Source organism: Leucoraja erinacea, chromosome 30 (assembly GCF_028641065.1).
Source record: "Leucoraja erinacea ecotype New England chromosome 30, Leri_hhj_1, whole genome shotgun sequence".
In the NCBI taxonomy this organism is placed as follows: Eukaryota; Metazoa; Chordata; class Chondrichthyes; order Rajiformes; family Rajidae; genus Leucoraja; species Leucoraja erinaceus.
The window spans coordinates 17,564,267-17,584,634 of record NC_073406.1 but is presented as its reverse complement, the minus strand read 5'-3'; the positions used below and the strand labels follow the sequence as shown (position 1 = coordinate 17,584,634).

The window sequence follows — 20,368 nt, the reverse complement described above, 5'->3', positions numbered from 1 at the left end:
TTCTGGCCAAGCAATTGGTGTCAGGTATGGGTGTAATAGAAATATTCCCTTGTAATGCACAGACTTCAGAAAATGAGCTGCGGGGTAGACATAGCAGAAGATAACATGGTCAGTGAACTCTGCTATCAGCTACAGTATTAACTGCAAGGAAAATTGTCAAAGGTTGATTAGGTCATTGTGGCGATGATCTGGTTTGTGGCTCCTGGTTTGTCTTGTGTATAACTGGTGAGTGGATTGTGAGGACCAGCAATTTTACTAGATCATGTTGGGTCATATTATGTGTACTAAATTTGCATGCCCTGAAGTGCAATGACCTTGTCAGAGGACTGTATCCCATGAGCTGATACTGAAGGCATGCTGCAGCCATGTGGGTTGTTCCACACTGGACTAATAGACCACCAAAGCCACAGAGAAAAGAACATATGACAGAGAAGCAGAATTAAGCCATTCAGCCCCTCGAGTCTGCTCCGCCTTTCAATCATTGTTGATCAATTTTTCCCTCTCAATCCCATTCTCCTGCCTTCTCCCCGTCAAGATGTAGTGATTTATAAATTTTACTTGCAGTATTTATTATATTGATTTTGCACCTAGATCTAGTGAGTGCCATGATCATCAGTGACAGAGTGATGGTAAATTATGGGACTGTTGGTGGATTGAATCTGGATTAGATTTACCAATATCATTGACAAATGAATTACTCATGGACATCCATTCCATAAAGGGCTGCCTACAATGTCTCCTTTCCTCTTAATTCCCTGCCCTTCTCCTGCTCTTGATATTCTGAGCCTCATCCCATATTCAGTGGTGGTCAGTGCCCTTATTCAATAATCAATAGACAATTGATTAATGCTAAATCTTCGATCAGTTCAACATTATAGTGGTGTAGGCAATCGTCTTATGTGGCACAAGTACATGGGTTGGGCAATTGAGTTATGAGCCGTGTTATCTTCCATTGTTTGTGGAACATCATACATGGTACCAAATAAGCCTATGCTCTAGTTCCATAACGTGTGGTAAATTTTGTCCAATCCTCTGGAGCAAAATAAACTAAACGGTATAAATTGGAACAATGGTTTTCTTTATCCACATGTACCTGAAGAATGGAAAAAGTGGAGATGACTGTAAAAACTACATTGCAACGCAAGGCTGCCTTCAGAATACCATCAATGATTTTTGGAAGATGATTTATCAGGAAAATGCCCATGTCATTGTCATGACAACCAAAGAAATAGAAAGAGGAAAGGTGAGCAACTTCTTTTGCATGGATAAACATTTTTTTTACACCTCTTGCGTCAAAAAATAATTCTAGAATTTTTATAAAAATGTACAACACAGGAACCATTTGAAGAAAGCTATTATAAGGTGCAGGTTAAGTGTTGACCACCTTATTAGTATGAGGTTGAATTTATTGAAGCAGCTTTATGGAAGCTATTTTAATTCAATCCTGAATTAAATCCTGAGCTGTAGTTCCCACAGCACATTGCCACAACCACCCTGATGCCAGACATCCTCCTGGTCTCAGAGGAGACCAAAAACATCGTCTTGTTGGAACTGACAGTGCCATGGGAGGACCGTCTGGAGGAGGCCCATGAGAGGAAGATGACCAAGTACGAAGAGCTGGTCATAGACTGCCGTAAGCAGGGCTGGAAGGCAAGGTGTATGCCCATCGAGGTTGGCTGCAGGGCAATCGCTCTACAAAGCCTTGAGTGCATTGGGCATCAACGGAGTGGCGAGGAGAAGAGCCATCAAGAACACCACAGAGGCAGCGGAGAAGGCCTCGAGATGGCTCTGGATCAGGAGAGAAGGTCCATGGGGAGGAGCGAATGCCACCTGAACACAAGTCGTGGTCTGATCAACCACGGCTGGGTCGCCTGGGTGAGGGTGTCTGATGTTGAAAGATCTGAAACACCCAATGACCCCAGGTTACATCACTGATGATGTGTTCAGGAGCATCAATAGATGTATTTTTATCAATCACTTGTTCCATACTTCCAGATATTCCAGTATTAAGCAGATTGAGTGGCCAAATGCACTGCCCTTTGGTCATTTGTATTTTCCATACAATATAACATGTCAATCATTGCCAGCTATCAGAGCAGACCCATTCATCCACACACTTCCCTTTAATCCATTATTTCGTATATGCGCCACTAACTCCCCCATAATTCCCCTACCATCCTCCAGACTGAGGTAATTTTACAAAGATATTTGACCCACCAGCACATCTTTGGGATGTGGGATGAAACCAGAACATCCAGAGGTAACTCGCGCGATCACAAGAGAACATGTGAATTCCAGAACTAGAGGCCTGGATGGAACCTGGTGTGCTAGAGCATGAGGCAGCAGGTCAACATGTACCACCTTTGCTCCACTCCTCATGACAAATAACCCTTTGCAAAGGTAATTATCAATATTTTTTTAAACACTGCCTCAGAAAAACAGACAGCATAATCAAAGACTTGTCCCACTCCCATCATTCCTTTTTCTCCCTGGTCCCATCTTGTAGAAATACAGAGGCTTGAAAGTGCGCACCACCAGACTCAGGAACAGCTTTTCCCTCTGTTATCTGAATGGTTCTGCTGTAAGCAAGGGTACTGTCCAATTCACCTCTACTCCATTGAGTACATTGGATGTCTATGGAACTGATGCGCTATAATGCTGAGAGCACTGTAACTTCCTCTCTGCTCTGTATTTTACTCAAGTTTCAACTGATTATATCTATGTATGGTATATCTGATCTGCTTGGATAGCGTGCAAAAGAAGCTTTTCATTTTACCTCAGTTAATGTGACGATAATAAATATAAACTTAAATGGAACTAGAATTAACCGTTTGCTTTTAGGTTTCTGTCTAGCCTTTCAGTAAGATTGCGGCCAAATTTTTTTTATTTCAATGTTTAAGAAAGAACTGCAGATGCTGGAAAAATCTAAAGTGGACAAAAAATGCTGGAGGAACTCAGTGGGTGAGGCAGCATCTATGGAGAGAAGGAATAGGCGACCTTTTTCAGTTCGAGACCCTTTTTATCTCAATGCTACTGACAATCTGTCAGGCTCTGTCTTGAATGGACTCAGTGACTTCGCATCCACATTTCTTTTGGATAATGCATTCCATAGATTTCGGAAGTTTATATCATTTTTTTGTCGCTTGTGTTTGCTTCAAGGTACTTCGGAGAAGAGTTGTCAGATAAGATTTATAGTTTAATGACCTGACATTGTTGATTTACTGCAAGAAAATTTTCCATTTCTCTCCAGAAAATATTTTCCATTACATGAGTCAAGAATTTATATTTTGTTGTTGCCACGGGCTGTGAATTTATAGAACTTAACTAAATTAAATTTGAGGAAATATTCCTTTTTTTTGTTTTCTTTCTTCTATCGTTCGTCTGCCTCCGTCTCCAAACTCAGCCCGTTTCCCTTCCCTTGTCTGGCTGCATCTGCCTGTGACTTTTCACTTGGATACAGCGCGGAATCAGGCCCATTGGCCCACCGAGTCCACGCGGATCCCAACCCGAAACATCACCTGCCCATTCTCTCCCTAGATGTTCCCTAACCCTCTGAGTTCCACCAGCAGTTTTGCCCATTGACAATACTCCCTTTACTTGAACATCCCTCTATGCTATTGTCTAAGTGAAGCCCTCCCTACAGACTTTATTCTCATTCATACAAATAACCAGTAGAGGTCTCATTACCATCATACTTTTATCAATTTGTTTAATTGCTGCCATAAGCAACATGACTCATTCGCTGGATTGCTAAGTACTCCAACACATATAAGATCACTGATACTTTATTTTCCAAGCGAATGACTTTATCGTTTTGCAGATGCAAAGTGCCTGCCCGATGAAATGTTGCCAGCAGCTTGGATGGCAGACTTCTGAGACGGTTGACCTTCTATTGTAAAGACACAAGATCTCTCATTACCTGTCCCTCAGCATCACGTTATGACTTTCGTGAGTTTGGTACCCTCCACTCTCCCACCCTCATCCTTGTATTTTATTTTGCTGCCAAACCAGGTACACCACAGCACAACAACCAAACTAGGCTTCAGGCCATTGTGTGTGTGCATTGTAATGTGACCCTGGCAATAGATATAGGCATATTTCTGGGCATGTTGGCTCAGTGCCCCCATTGCAAAACTCACTTTATGTTTTTAATTGAATCATGTTCTTTGATGAAATCAGTACACAGCACATCACTAAGCTGAAGTGTTTGCATGCATTCTAAAAAGGTTCCTTTGAGAGGCTTTCCTACGTTATTCAAATGAACTGGTATGTTATGAATATTTTTTTTGTTGAATTTCATCCAAATAATTTTTAAATTGCCTTATTATTCTTCATTATCTGCCGCTTACAGAATAAATGCGTTCGCTACTGGCCAGATTTGGAAACTTCAAAAGAGTATGGCTTGATTTCAGTGCGGAATCTGGAAGAACGCATGGCACAAGATTACATTGTACGAGACTTGGAGGTCACACGAATAGACCAGGTAGCCAAACGCTTGATCAGAATTTGTTCCACAGCATGAGCAGGGAGGAACTGCAGATGCTGGTTTACACCGCTGTGTTGATCCACAGGATAATTAGGATGCATTTATCTATAGGACGGTACAGTGGTGCAGCTGGTAGGGCTGCTGCCTCATAGCACCACAGACCCGGGTTTGATCCTGACTTTAGGTGTTGCCCGTGTGGACTTGGCACATTCACCTTGTGTGACCGCGTGGATTTCCTCCGGCTGCTCTGGTTCCCACTCGCATCCCAAAGACGTTCACGTTTTATAGGTTAATTGGTATCCGTAAATTGCCCCCTAGTGTCCAGGGAAAGGGACAACAGAGAGTTAGTGTGAATGGGTGATGTATTATGATCAGCGTGGACTCAGTGGGCTGAAGGGTCTGTTTCCATGCTGTATCTCTCCAATTGTGACTAAGATAGATATGTCATTGTGCTCTATGTACTGAAAAGCCATTTAACAGTTTTCAGTGAAATTACGTGTAAATGCTGTATTTTTGTAAGTTCTTTATTCAAATGTGACTTTAATCCAAGATCCCTTGCCGTTCTGTGCAGGGAGATGTCAAAGAACCCACTTTCAAGGAGAAGTAAAAGTTTGGTGTGCAGGCCAATCCCTGAGTTTAATATCACACAAAAAAACCCATATTAACTGGTCGCAGATATTATGCCCTTTGTGGTATCTCATTGTAAATGGAAAAAAAATCCAAAAATGTTGGAAATACTGCACAGGCTGCATCTGTAGGGACAGAACCAGTTAATGTTTCAGGTCAAAGACCCTTCATCAGAATTGGAAAAAATAGGGAATACATATATGTTTAAGTTATATGAAAGTGCTCATTCATCCACGCTGCAAGATAAAACCTATTTGTTTTCTCATTCATCTAATTCTGACAAAGCATGAAAATCCAAAAAATAACCAGTAGGTGGTGTAAAGCTGAAACAAAAGCAGAAAACGTTGGAAACACTCAGCTGGTCAGGCCGCATCTGTGGGAAGGGAAATGGAATTAGTATTGGAATGTGATTTATTACCATCACCTGTACTGAGATGCAGTGAAAAGCTTTTGATCGTGTGCTATCCAATTAAATCAGATAATACTCTACGTGAGTACCATCAATAGGTAGTGCAATGGGGTAAATACAATGCTGAATACAATTTTCTTCAACATTTCGAGTTTGGTGTAGTTTAGGTTTAATTTAGAGATACTGGTATGAGTTTTTTTCCAGAAGTGGGAAGGTGACAAAAGAACCTTGTAAAACAGCCAGGGACCTGCAGGACTTGACTGTTTAATCATTGAGTGATTGGGAGTGGTTCGAGAGTGAGGACATAGATAAAAGTACACAAATAAAACAATGCAGGAGTTGTGAAATGCAGAGGAGGCAGACATACCTCCTGCCTGAAGACAGCTCATGACTGATTTCCTGCTCTGTATTTCACAACTCCCAAAGGGGAAAGTAAGGAGAGAAAATAAAACAATAAAGCTGAGCCAACATCGCGTAAACGACTGATACAGACCAAGATACCAAATTGTCGACACAAGGAGCTGCAGATGCTGGTTTACCGAAAAGAACACAAAGTGATGGGGCAACTCAGCGGGTCAGGCAGCATCTCTGGAGAACATGGATAGACGATGTTTCGGGTCCGTTCCTTCTTCAGACTGATTGTAGAAGGGTGGGGGCGGGGTGGGAGAAAGTTGGAGGCAGGACAAAGTCTGGCAAATTATAGGTGGATACAGGTGAGAGGGGGATTTAATTGGCAGATTGTTGGACAAAGGACAAAGATGAAAAGACACAAAGTGTGAGATAAGGATAGAAGAAGCACACATTGTGAAACCAGAGGAAGGAATATAGGTGGTAGAGGACGTGGAAAGGGAGAAATGGGTAGGGCACAGGGAAGAGAGGGATGAAAAGGGAGGTGGGGGTTGTAGATATTTTAAAATGGAGAATTCGGCATTCATACTGTTGGGTTGTAAGCCACCCAAACGGAATATGAGGTGCATAGAAATCAAGTTACCTGATGCTATAGAATTCAATATTGAGTGCAGAGCATGCCCAGATAGCAGATGAAATCCTGTCCCTCAAGCTAGCATTAGGCCTCATTGTAAGGACAGGAGCCTACAAACCAGCAGGACAGAGTGGGAGTGGGATGAGGAATTAAAATGACAGGCAACAGAAAGTGCACGGTCGCTGAACGGAGGTGATTCACAAAGTGGTCATCCACCAAATGGACTGCACTAGAATGGAAGAAGTCCAAGTGATGCACTGTCTCACCTGGAAAGACCGCTTAGTATGATTTCTTTAAATCACTTTCTTCTTATAAGTAACTTGGTACGTTAGGTTTGTCCGTTTTTTCCTATCTTTTTTTAATTTTAGTTTGTCTAACAGTTTTGTTTTGGGGATTCTTTTGTTTTTCTATGTGGGGGAGGGGGTAGGGTAAGGGGGAAACCGTTTCCCAGTCGCTTCCTGGCGAGGATGCGACTATTTCTCCAAGTCGCACCCTCGCCCCCCACCTCGCGGCCTACCAGCTGGATCGGAGCGGCCTTTATAACCGGACCAGTGCTTCGGCAGCGGTGGCGCAGCGCTGGATTCACCGTGGAGCGGGCAAGGCCTGCTTGGGTCACCGTTTGAAGCTACGGATGCTGTTTCAACATCGCGGGCGGCGCTGACCGACATCGCCGAGTCCCTGGGGCCCTTTGCCAAGGGCCGCCAGCGTTGCATCTCCGCCCAGCGCGGCCTGAGGAAGTCGGGAGCTGCGAAATCCGGTGGGAAGCGGTGGCCGTTTTGGAGGTCCAAGTCGCCGAGGTTGGCCTCCCATTCCGACGTCGGAGTTCCAACATCCCGGCGAGCGGGCCTGAGCGGCGACTGCGGAGGGCTCCGGAGGCCCCGACCATGGGTGAACATCAGAGGAAGATGACTGACTTGCGTGCCTTCCCTCACAGTGGGAAACCTTTGATTCTGCTGTGTGGGGGATGTTTTATGTTGAACTCTTATCATGTGTTGTGTTCTTTATTTTATTGTCTGGCTGCATGGTGATCACATTTCACTGTGCAAACTGACACATACGACAAATAAATATATCTTGTACCTTGGTAGCCATATTTATCGAGGCAATAATTCTGACTACATTTCACCTGTCCATTCCCTGACTCTTAGTCGTCCAGAAAAGACACTGATCTCCTTCCCCCACCCCCATCCCATTCCCCATCTTTCCTACCCAACAGAACGCATTCAGAAGTAGAGTAAGATAAGTGTTCACAATGTATATTCCATGATTCTGACCAAAAGCACATTTTTACACAGTTAGAAAAATAAAGATTTAAACTTCAGGTGAAGTGCCATTGTAAATGTGTAAGCTAGTGTTAATGGTTATTGGATAATAGTGATTCAACTCCCTCTTCCCAAGATTACATTGATACTTCCTGTACCAGAGGTGGGTTTGTTTACCTTTTACACTGATCAGGAGTTTGAACTTGAAATATGACAAAAGACTATTGTTCTCAGTCTGTATATGATTAACTGACAAAGGAATTTGAGAGTGTGGAGTTCTACCGATGTGTTATTTTTTTTAATTCTCAGAGCAACAAACATCATATTTTAATTATGTCAGTATCAGTGGACACTAGCACAAGCTGGTTCCTGACAATAGAGCTTATACAATTGCATTTTATTTTGAGTAAGAGGATTTTGATTGCAAGAAAACTGCAGTGGTTTATACCAGGACATTGAAAACGTGCTGACATGGAGATATTTTGTGTCGGGACCCCTTTTAGTCTGATGATAAATGAAAGCTGTAAAAGAGGAGGGGCAGGTCAGAGCAGTCTGAAGAAGGGTTTCAACCCAAAACATCGCCTATCGTTGTTCTTCAGACCCGCTGAGTTACTTCAGTATTGCAATTTTGTATTTTGGTTCGATGCATTATACTCAACATCGGAAAGGACGGCATTTTCTTTTGATGGATTTTGATTACAGAATGGACCAGGACATTGAAAACGTGCTGACAAGCATTTAATGATTTTATTTCACACAGAATGTCCTTCCTCGGCACATATGGCATTATCAGTATCTCAGCTGGCCTGACCATGGGGTTCCCAATGAACCAGGAGGAGTGTTGAGTTTCCTGGACCAAGTAAACAGAGCACAGCAGAGTATTCCAGACATGGGACCTATTATAGTGCACTGCAGGTACTTGGATAATTTCCACTTTGATCTTAGGATCACTTTAAACTGGCCACCACATACAGTTCCATCTCATAACACAAACAGCAGGAGTTTAAAGGATAATGGAGAGTTCAGTAATTGATTGAAAACCCGAGCTGTGGACTGTGTCATTATATTCAAAGTGAACTGGATGTTGGCAAAGTAGCACTTGAGGCTTAAGGCTTCGATTGCCACAGAGTTGTAAAAACCTATAATTTACGCATTTAATCAAAGAATTTAAAGAGCAGGAGGTTGGGTGAAATTCTGAAGAGGGTGCAGCAACTCTAAATGTAAGGTTACTGCTACAATGTGAGGATCGGCCTCTTTAAAGGATAGTTCAATGGAACTTTATTATCTCATGTACCAAGTCCAAACAAATTTTTGCATACAGTTCAGTGACAATCCTACAATACATTGGGAACAATCATGCTCAGTCCAAGAGTGTAAGATATGAGACCACACTGAATCAGTACACAAGAGTCGCTACATTTCAGGTGCCATCTTGGACCCTTCAAGTCCAAAGTTAAAAAAAAATATTAGTCTTAACATGGCCATAAAAGGGCAGTCAATTCAAAACAAGGAGAGTTGATCAGTAGTGATCATCAGATGTGAGTGAGCATTTGAACTGTGTTGTCGGTGGGGAAGCATCGTTGATTCAGGGCGCAGTTAATGATGGAGCGTGTAGAGGCAGGGAAGGTGCTAAGATAGGAGCAGATTTCCAGTCGAAAGCCAGTCGCCAGGTTGGATGGGGGTCTATGAGTAGGGAGTAACCAGGGGAAGGCGGGAGGGAGGGATAGATCAGGTCAAGTCAAGGGTTTGGCAGATATGGGGATATCGAGATATTTGTGTCTGGGCTTTGAGAGATTTGATGTAGATGGATTTGTCAGTCTCAAACTCATCGGTATTTTAGACAGAAATGGAACATGGTTCTTTTCTCCACTAACAATTCCTAAGTATCCTCATTGATTTATGGAAATTAATCCTATTTCCAAGTCCAAACACTCCACCAGTTGTACCCATTTTAAAATTCTGTGTGTGAACTCCAATCAAAAGCTACTGTCTTGATATTCTCCGTCAATTTCCCCTTTTAATTAACATTTTTATTTCTTCTCAGTGCTGGCATTGGGAGAACAGGAACCATAATTGTCATAGATATGTTAATATCTGACATCAGTAGACAAGGTAAGAAAAAAAAAGGAAAGGACATATATGATCTACAAAGAGAGTAATTTTTCAGTTGGATATTGTTCTGTGCAGGTAATAAAGAATAATCACAATTTTCTCACAGTCTGGTCTGCGTAGCACGCAACAGAAAGCTTTTCACTATCTCGATACAGGTGACGAAAAAACTAAACTAAGCAGTCATGTCATGAGAGTTAGATTTAGCTCTTAGGGCTAAAGGAATCAAAAGATACGGGGAGAAAGCAGGAACGGGGTACTGATTTTGGATGATTAGCCATGATCATATTGAATGGCGGTGCTGGCTCGAAGGGCCGAATGGCCTAATCTTGCAACTATTTTCTATGTTTCCATGGATAATGCTTGCAAAGTGTGTCTTTCTTCCCCCAACAATTTTATTTTGTCAGCTTTACATTTCCCTTGTTATTTATCTCATCTCAGTTCAGTTCAGTTTTATTTGTCATATGTAGGTTAACACAGGGTCAACGGTACAATGAAATGTTTTTGACAAGACAACGGGTCACCTCAGCAATGATATTACAAGGATAAAATTAAGGTAAAATAAAGATAAGATAAAAGTGACATTGGTAGGTAAAAGACAATAATAAATAAAATAATCAACATATATATGTGTTTATGAGTTTGGAAGCCTCGCGTTCAAACCTCAGTCTTCTCAGGAAAAAGAGCCGCAGACGGGCTTTCTTAGTTATTGTTTCTTAGTTATCTGCCTATAGTGGCCTTAACATGGCGTTCAGTCACTTAAGTGATACTCCAGTTGGATCCCTCTCTAAGTGGGTATCTTGCATGCCTATTTGATTCACAGGCAAATTGGAGTTTGTTGAACCCAATATAAAATTAATCGCAGTTTTGAGTTTTATACCCATGCACCCTGCTTATTATTACTGTTTGTATTTGCACTGAATATCTGAACTGGTGATTTTCAATGGGACTGATCAAGTTAACAAAAAATAATCAAAAATATTTATCACCTTTTAGCTTTGTACGAGATTTGCTTTTCATAACTTCAGGAAAATATAATGGCCATGTGCTGGCTGCTGTACACTCCAGCCTTGGATCGGCAAACCACATCATGCTGTATGAGGTCCAAACTTAAAATGGCTCGTAGCTCATTAATCAACAACAACTCTGTGCGAACATGCACTGCCTGCCAACTGCCCATTTAGTGCTATGTGATACAATCCACGGCAATAACTTTTCATTGACTGTATTCACAACCACGTCAGTAGTGTGAAGCAGGGATTAGTCCTGCTGCCACACAACTCCAAGGGTTTCCTGGATCCAAAGACATACTGGCCGGTTAGACGCAAAATGCTGGAGTAACGCAGTGGGTCAGGCAACATCTTTGGACAAAAGGAAAAGATGACGTTTCAGGTCGGAATCCGTCTTCAGACTTTTTCTCCAGGGATGTTGCCTGACCCGCTGAGTTACATCAGCCTTTTGTGTCTATCTTCGGTGTAACCAACAACTGCAGCTCCGTCAGTTATTTGGGCATTGTGAATCGCACCAGTGTGTAAATGGATGTCAGGAGAGTCGTGAAGATGTTGATGGGCCTGTGAGATAAATGGAAATGTGAGGGAATGGGACTGATGGGAAGGTTCTTAGTCAGCATAGAGGCAATTAGCTGAATCATCTTCTATGTTGTAAAGAAATAGTAAAATAGTGAAATGCAACACAAGGACATGAAATTGTTAATTTCTAGGTGCATCATTCTCTATACATAATCCATATCTTTATACATTTCCATAAGTGTTATACTATTCAATGATTCCAAACTTCAGTGGACTCCAGATGGATATTTTTTCTGGAATTGGTGTCCTATTTAAATCTCATACCATTGGCTTACTGTAGATAGCTCACTGCAATAATCTGAGATGTTTCTAATTCAATTGCCTACTAATCATCTGAAGAAGCACGAGTTTTCAATTTGCATGCACCAAGATAGTTTTAGATGGAGAAATTGCGAAACAATATAATAGTCACATACTGTAAAGAATGCCTTACAATAGTTCAGTCATATTTAGAATGCCTATAAGGGCGCTTAATTCATATCTATTTTCCCCACCCTCCATTTGTGTGGATGGATAAATATTTCTGTCATTCCGTCTCTAGGCTTGTCTGCGTGCATGACCCAAGGCTAACATACCTTGTTTCATTGCTAATCCCTCCACTACTACTCAGCTGCCTACAATGATTTAGCTGAAATAAGACTTTATTGTATTTGAACATATGGATCTTAGCAATGCATCACCAATTATGATGCACTAAGCTAAATTATTGTTCAAGCATGACTTAGTTTTATACCAATGTTTCCTTATTGTTGTTAGTTTGATACACGTTTCTCGTACTTTTTGTTTTCTCTCACGTTGTTACATATCTCTTGTTTTCCCATTTGCTTAATGTCTTTATTCTTTTTTTCGTCTCTTAATGCAAGTAATTCCAATCTATCTGCACACACAGAACCCAGCAGTCCAACGCAGTGAGAAAACAGATGGCTAACTTTAAGAAAGAGACATTGTGAAAGAACATGCAAAATATAAATAGGTTTAAATAAAAAATAAGCCATTAGCATCATAGAGGATTAAAGGAATCCAATAGCACAGCATTAAGGAAGACAGACTTTGAGAAAATAAAAATATCCCATATCTGCATTCAGGACTTTATACCAGTGGCCAAACATGTGCAAACAAAGAGAAAAAGCATGGGACAGAAAAAATAACTGAAAATAAGAGAACGATATGTGTTGGTTATGACATGGTATTGAGTAAATGGAGTAAGAACTTCATATTTATATTTGATGTAAGGAGAAACTAAATAGAAGCAGGAGTAGGGCATGTGAACCTTCAAACCTATTTCTCTATTCAAGTGGTTCTCCATCGTGGTGGAAGATGAAATGAATTGTGTTTTGCTCAAGATTCCAGCATACAGGGTCACTTGGACAGGTTGGGTGAGTGGGCAGATGCATGGCAAATGCAGTTTAATGTGGATAAATATGAGGTTATCCACTTTGGTGGCAAAAACAGGAAGGCAGATTTCATTATCTGAATAGTGTCAAGTTGGGAAAAGGGGAAGTACAACGAGATCTGGGGGTCCTTGTTCATCAGTCACTGAAAGTAAGCATGCAGGTATAGCAGTCAGTGAAGAAAGCAAATGGCATGTTGGCCTTTATAACAAGAGGAATTGAGTATAGGAGCAAAGAGGTCTGTCTGCAGTTGTACAGCGCCCTAATGAGACTACATCTGCAGTATTGTGTGCAGTTTTGGTCTCCAAATTTGAGGAAGGACATTCTTGCTATTGAGGGAATGCAGCGTAGGTTCACAAGGTTAATTCCTGGGATGGCGGGACTGTCATATGTTGAAAGAATGGAGCGGCTGGTTTTGTATACTCTGGAATTCAGACGGATGAGAGGGGGTCTTATTGAAACATATTGATTATTAAGTTTTTGGACATGCTAGATGCAGGAAACATGTCCCCGATGTTGGGGGAGTCCAGAACCAGGGGCCACAGTTTAAGAATAAGGGGTAAGCCACTTAGAACGGAGATGAGGAAAAACCTTTTCACACAGAGGGTTGTGAGTCTGTGGAATTCTCTGCCTGTGGAGGCCAATTCTGTGTATGCTTTCAAGCGAGAGTTGGATAGAGCTCTTAACGATAGCAGAGTCAGGTGATATGGGGAAAAGGCAGGAATGGGATACCGAGTGTGGATGATCAACCATGATCACAGTGAATGACGGTGCTGGCATGAAGGGCCGAATGGCCTACTCCTGCACCTATTATCCATTGTCTATTGTCAGACTACAATAAATAAGCGCAGAGATTCACTGAAATACTGCTTTGATGGAGCATTGCGGTAATGAAGAGAGAGAGGGTGGAGCGAGTTTGTTTTCCCTGGAGCAGAAGAGGCTGAGGGGGGGGACCTGATAGAAGTGTAAAGAATTATGAGGGGAGTAGATAGTATAAACCTTTTTCCTATTGTGGGTGGGGCACAAAGACAAGAGTGCATAGGTTTTAAGTGAAATATAGGAGGTTTAGAAGGGATTAGCAGGGACATTTGTTTTATGCCGGGGGTGATTGGAATCTGACTGAAGAGGTGTTGAGATGGCAGGTACTTGCACAAGATTAAAGAAGCATCCGTTCAAATACTTGAATCTGCAAGGCATAAGAAGCTGTCGACCTAGCATGGGTAAATGGAATTAGTGTAGGTTGGTGCAAGGGCAGCACGGATATGATTGACTGAAGGACCTGTTTCCACAATGTGCAGCTCACTGTCTCTGAAACCTGCTTCCGCAAGGAATGGTGAAAGCAGTCATTTTTAATATTTTTGAGACAATGGTAAATCAATTCTTATTAAGCAGTGGAATGAAAGAATGCCACAAGTCGACAAGTACGCAGAAATGAGGTTGCAGTCTAATCAGACGTAATTATACTGAATGGCAGAGCTGTCCTGAATACCCACATGACCATGCTCATAGTGTCGATGAAAGGGCATCGACCTGGATATTTAACTGTTTCTCCCTTTACAGATCTTGCCTAAGTTGCTGACTATTTTCACCATTTTCAGTTTTTACTTTGAAATGTAACATTTGATCAGTCCAAGTCCAAAGACCAGTGCTGCAGCAAGTATTCGTTCCTGTGCACTGAGACACAGTCATGATCACTGGCAATTTGTGGTGTGTGTGAATAATGCATTGTTTCCCTTGGCAATGCGCAGTTCACAATGAACAGTAATTCAATAGCATGCACCTGCCAATCTGTTAATGTACAACTTGTGTCTTCAGAGCTTTAGCTTGATGGGGAAGCTGTCCACAAACCCCAGCACTGCTGGAAACAATTGTGAAGGCTTCTGTCAAAATGTCTACAAAGGCTGCAGGGCAGGGAGTGTTGACCTGACCTATCTTTTTCTATCTTTACCACAAGGGTGAAAGGAGGAACCACAGGCTCTGCACCAGTGATCCCAGAAAGTTTATCCCCCTCCCCCCTCCTCCCACAAACTCCCCTCCTCTCCCAAATCTAAATTATGTACAAAGTAGAAGCCAAAAGTGATTCACCCCACAGACGAGAGCACGAGAAAGAAATTCCATGAGCTCATTCAGCGTCTTGCATACACGCCCACAGTCAATGTACATATGCACACGCACACAAGAAGGGGGACGACAATGGGGAGATGTTATCCCACTTTCCTATTGTACACACTAAGGGCAATTTACAGAAGCTAGTTGGCCTACAAACCTGCCAGTCTTTGAAATATAGGAGGAAACCGAGCACCCAGAGAAACCCCACTCAGTTACAGATAGAATGTACAAACTCCACACAGACAGCACCTGTGGTCAGGATCAAACCCGGATCTCGGGCGCTGTGAGGCCGCAGCTCTGCCACTGCCTTTCAATTTACAACTAATCTGGAAAATACGCATGGCAATGCTAGGTGTTAATTTCATAGTGTGATTTATATTAAGTTGCAATATTAGGTAATAATCCTGTAGTGATTGTATTCAGCTTCAAAGCGTGTCTGTTGTAACTACAAGCATTCAAAAGAAGGTTATTTTAATCAAAATGAAAAATACGGAAAAAAATTATTATTTTCCCCAAATAGGTTTGGACTGTGATATAGACATCCCAAAAACTATCCAAATAGTACGGAAACAAAGATCAGGAATGGTACAAACTGAGGCTCAGTATAAGTTCATATACATGGCTGTACAACAATATATTGAAACTGTTCAGAGAAGACTACAGGAAGAACAGGTAATTATCTAATTTATTATTCATTCAATGACTCAAAACATATAATCACAAAGAAAATCCTTTCTCATTACTTGGAAAAACCTTTACAAAGTAAACATAAACAACTATTTTTATTGAACCCAGCACAAGCCTGCTATTCTATAAGGTCTAATGCTTACTTTTATACTAACTAATGTAATTTGAATCTTGTGTGTAAAATGAATGGATTGGTGGGTACCTCATATTTTTTCACAGTGGTTGACTGAAATATAATTGTGTTATGAGTGAGGTTTTGCTTTCAAAGCTAATATGTTATCTACCTGAGATCTATAAATGTCTCTGCTCTTTCTGAACTGTGCCACAGTAGTAATCTAGGCAATTGGAACTGTCAACGGATACAGTGTGATGAATGCTGTGTTCATTCTATGCCTGAACTGTGTTTTATCTGTCAAGTGTCCCTTTAGCCAGATCTATAATTAAATGCACTTTGAACTAAAATGGGATATCTGGGTGCAAAGTGGAGATTAAAATTGCAGAGTGCTATATAAAACGATAGTTGCAGTCGTAATGTTTAAAGTAACTGAGCATTGTTTGTTCCAGAAAAACAAAACTAAGGACCGAGAGTATTCTAATATCCGATATCTTCCTACGGAGGTGAAGACCAAAAGACAAGCAGGCACATCTCGTGATTTTTCATTGTAAGTAATCTTGTGTTACTGCAGATTGCGGAGATACTGTATTTATACACTGAGGCTTGGAGTTTCCACTCTCCTACACTGAATATTTGGCTTGCAACCGGCCAAACCTGTTCAAAATATTATAGAATTTCAAGCATAAATTATGTTTTTCTAAACCACTCTGCTTGCTCGCAGTACTTTTCACTTCACTCGTGTCTAATGGTTTATTTTGAGCAAATCTGGTAGTTTATTGCTCTGTTACGATCACTTTCGAGTTGTGAGACATATCCATAAAAATATTTGCAGCATCTGTTCAAGTACATTTAGAGAGAGAGAATACCTTACAAACTGCAGTTGTTTTTTGATGAGTTTGATTTATTATGTCAGTTGCATGGATGGTGCTAATAGAGCTGTGGCCTCACAGCGCCAAAGGCCTGGGTTCAATCCTGATCTCAAATGCTGTCCGTGTGGAGTTTGCACGTTCTATTTATGACCACAAGGATTTCCTTCCGAGCTCCAGTTTCCTCCCACGTCCCAAAGACATGGATTTGGCAGGTCAGTTAGCCACTGTAAATTGTCCCGAGAGTGTAGGTGAACATTTGAATCTGGGTGGGGACCTGATGTGAATGGCAAAAAAAAATTATCAAATCTGGGAGAGAAAAAAATCTAAAATTGGATTAGCATAGGATAGTGTAAAGGGGTGGTTTGCAGTCAGCGCAGACTCAGTGGATTAAAGGGCCTGTTACCATGCTGTCTCTCTTTCAGTCTGTGTTAAAGAATTTGAAGTTACTATTATTTTCTTCATCCTCTGAAGGTCAAAAGAAGAATCATCCTGTCTTTATGAAAATTTAAACATCAAAACTTCTAAAGCATCAGGAGGCAGCAATGCAAAAAGATAAAAGCACCAAGTGAACTGGCTGCGTACGTATGATTTTATAAAGATTTTTGGAAAGAAATTGGCGCCCCATTCATTGGAGTATAAGCCATTGATTTTACGGAGAGCGAGTTTCATTGCGTTAAAAAAAATTGAAGTTGTGTGTTGAGTACAACGGTTGGCCAATACCTTTGTATGTTTTACTATTGGCGACTAAAAATAATGATTCCCCTCTTATTCTTATACCGACAATGCACGCTTTTTACACGATTCTGTTGAATTTGTGTCGTCACCCACCCTGATTTAGGATGCTGTTCATCTGTCAAGATACATGGTTTGGATGTCAGCTGTGCTGCTTTTCTCTTTTATCCCGTGCGGCATTTGCTCTTTGGCTCTTCTTGTGGCTTTGCACACCTTTAATCCTCCTCACTCAATCATACACCTAACATTCACCTTACTCCGTGAAGGTCGGGTATGACCTTCTGTATTCAGCCCAACCTCTCTCATTTCCCCAAGGGTCTACTGTTGCTGATCCTTCAGACTCTCTTCATACTGTAATCCTCGTTCCCTTCTGCACTGTACCGTGGACTCTCTGATCACCCTGCCTTTACTCCACTACTATGCTGGTAAACTCTTCTATTACCTTTTATTATATGGATTAGAATCATGTAAAAGGATACGGGCTGAATGCAGGCACATGTGACTAGTCCAGAATGTAACTTTGGGTTGGCATGAGTGAGTTGGGCTGAAGCATTTATGACTCCACGACTCTATTCTATTCATTCTGAATTAATCCCTGATCTCCGTGCACCACAACCTGAGCACCTTCTATCATTCTCACTGATATTTGCTGCTTGCTTTGGTTTCCTCATTCCTGACATTCAGCTGTCGTCCCAACCTCGGGTGCTGTCTGTGTGGAGTTTGCATATTCTCCGTTTTCCTCCCACTTCCCAAAGATGTGCGGGTTTCCGAAGCAGGCTGAGAGGCCTGATAACAGTATATAAGAGTATGAGACACATAGATAGGGTAGTTTTAATTATTTTTCCCTGTGGTAAAGGTTTCCAAATCAAGAGTATGTAGGTATATGGTGAATAGGTTTTGAAGGAGTTCAGAGGAGTATGCTTACTTTACAGTCAGAATAGTTCATATCTAGTTGTAGGTTCATTGGCTGCAGTAAAATTTCCCATGTAGGGAATGGATGTAAAAGTGGGATAACATAGAACTAGTGTGCGCAGCAGCATCTATGGAGCGAAGGAAATAGGCAACGTTTCAGGCCGAAACCCTTCTTCAGACTTCAGCAGCATCCATGGAGCAAAGGAAATAGGCAACGAAACGTTGCCTATTTCCTTCGCTCCATGGATGCTGCTGCACCCGCTGAGTTTCTCCAGCATTTTTGTGTACCTTTGATTTTCCAGCATCTGCAGTTCCTTCTTAAACACATAGAACTAGTGTGAATGGGTGAACGATGATCGGCATGGACTCAGTGGGCGAAGGGCCTGTTTCCAAGTACTAAAACTGCCGCTGATGGTATGACAAGAAAGGAGCTCCTGACATGACTTCCTGACCCTCCGAGTTACTCCAGCGTTTTGTGTCTATCTTCAGGTTAAACCAGCATCTGCCATTCCTTCGTACGCATCCTCTCTTTATCTGCCTGATCCACCACTTTCTGTTCCACTACCATCTACCTACCGACAGCTGGGGTTCAGCCCACACACTCACACCTGTAAAATGCAACGCACTCAGCACTATCTTGCAAGAGTTTGCTTATCCAGTTGATAATCAACTGGTTTCCTGTGAATCATCCACACAATGTTAAATTTGGATAATTGCAATCCAGTTTGGCAGGGTCAAATCCGCATTGTGTAATGTCATCAACTATCTACACTGTATATTCACGGCATGCTCTTCAATTTGTTGCCTGGTATGAGCCATGCTAAAAATTAGTGCTCTCAACTCATGCAACTCATGTTATGATTGTGTTTATAGATTGTTTGGTTGTTTGTCTTTTACACAAAAGTCCGCGAGCATTGCCACTTTCATTTCACTGCACATCTCGTATGTGTATGTGACAAATAAACTTGACTTGACTTGACTTGTATTGAAAGCACGTCAACATAACAGACTCCAGCTCAATGCCAATAAATGGTGTGGTTTCTCTCAGCTTATTGTCCCTTAGCTTAATCTTCATCTTTAATGTTTGGAATGTCCTTTATTCCTTTCATTAAGCACCATTATCCAAACCAGTGTAGCAATCAAGTCAACTTCTATTTGAAGATATAAATGAACCCTAAACTATTTGTACAATTATAGAGCATATTTTGTAACTGCTCATATCAGAGGTGGTACAGAATATCCTGTTAATGATAAAATATTTGGTAATCTCATAAACATTTGCAGAGCTGTTTGTCATCCGATATTGTTTGAATAGTTTTCTCAAACTCTAATTTCTCCTACCATATATTCAAACCTCAGCAATAATAAAGTGTCATAAGGGGTGGCACAGTGGTAGAGTTGTTGCCTTACGGCGCCAGAGACCCAGGTTCTGATCCTGACTACGGGTGCTGTCTGGCCGGATAGGTTTCCCCCGGGTGCTCCGGTTTCCTCTCACAAGATGTACAGGTTTGTAGGTTAATTGGCTTTGGTAAAGATTGTAAATTGTCCCTAGTGTTTAGGCTATTGCTGGTCGGTGTGGGCTGAAGGGCCTGTTTCTGCACTGTATCTCTAAACTAAACCAAACCACATCATATCATATCATGTCTTTTTTTTTGTTCTCTTCAGTATTTCCTCTGTTTACATAAAGCTTCGGCCTGCACCTGCATTGACGATTGTTCAACCACAGCTTGTCTCTGGATCCCTGTGCTCTGCACTTCCGTGAACCAAATGCCTGAAGAAAACTGCCTTCCAAAAACTGTTTAATTTATTAAGTAGGGAAGATATTTTTTTAAATTATACTGTTATTTGTCAGCTTGTATTTAGAAATGTACTTCTAAGTGCCTCTCCTTGGAATTGATAAATGGATGAGTTTAATTTTCCTATGTTAAAATTTAATGATTATCTATGCATTGCTTTCGGGGAGAAAAAGATAAATGTTTGACAAACTATAAGCTCTTTTTTCCTGTTATGTTCTCCCTGGTTTTTTTTTGTATAAAAACAAGATAAATTATTAACATTGTATTTTGCAAATGTATTTTAATATAAATGT

The 20,368-nt window shown here is 41.3% G+C and overlaps 1 protein-coding gene across 2 annotated transcripts in view; it reads left to right on the top strand.

The window, feature by feature from the left end:
• Positions 1-20,060, top strand: part of ptpn11b (protein tyrosine phosphatase non-receptor type 11b) — a 104,378-nt gene extending 84,318 nt beyond the window's left edge. For both annotated transcript variants that reach the window (XM_055659583.1, XM_055659584.1), the window contains exons 9-16: positions 1,100-1,243; positions 4,352-4,483; positions 8,527-8,681; positions 9,811-9,878; positions 15,485-15,636; positions 16,216-16,313; positions 17,107-17,213; positions 19,945-20,060. In XM_055659583.1, coding sequence (XP_055515558.1) covers positions 1,100-1,243; positions 4,352-4,483; positions 8,527-8,681; positions 9,811-9,878; positions 15,485-15,636; positions 16,216-16,313; positions 17,107-17,191 — 834 coding nt within the window. In that variant the 3' untranslated portion in view covers positions 17,192-17,213; positions 19,945-20,060. The remainder of the gene's footprint in view (positions 1-1,099; positions 1,244-4,351; positions 4,484-8,526; positions 8,682-9,810; positions 9,879-15,484; positions 15,637-16,215; positions 16,314-17,106; positions 17,214-19,944) is intronic.
• The last annotated feature ends 308 nt before the right edge of the window (positions 20,061-20,368 follow it).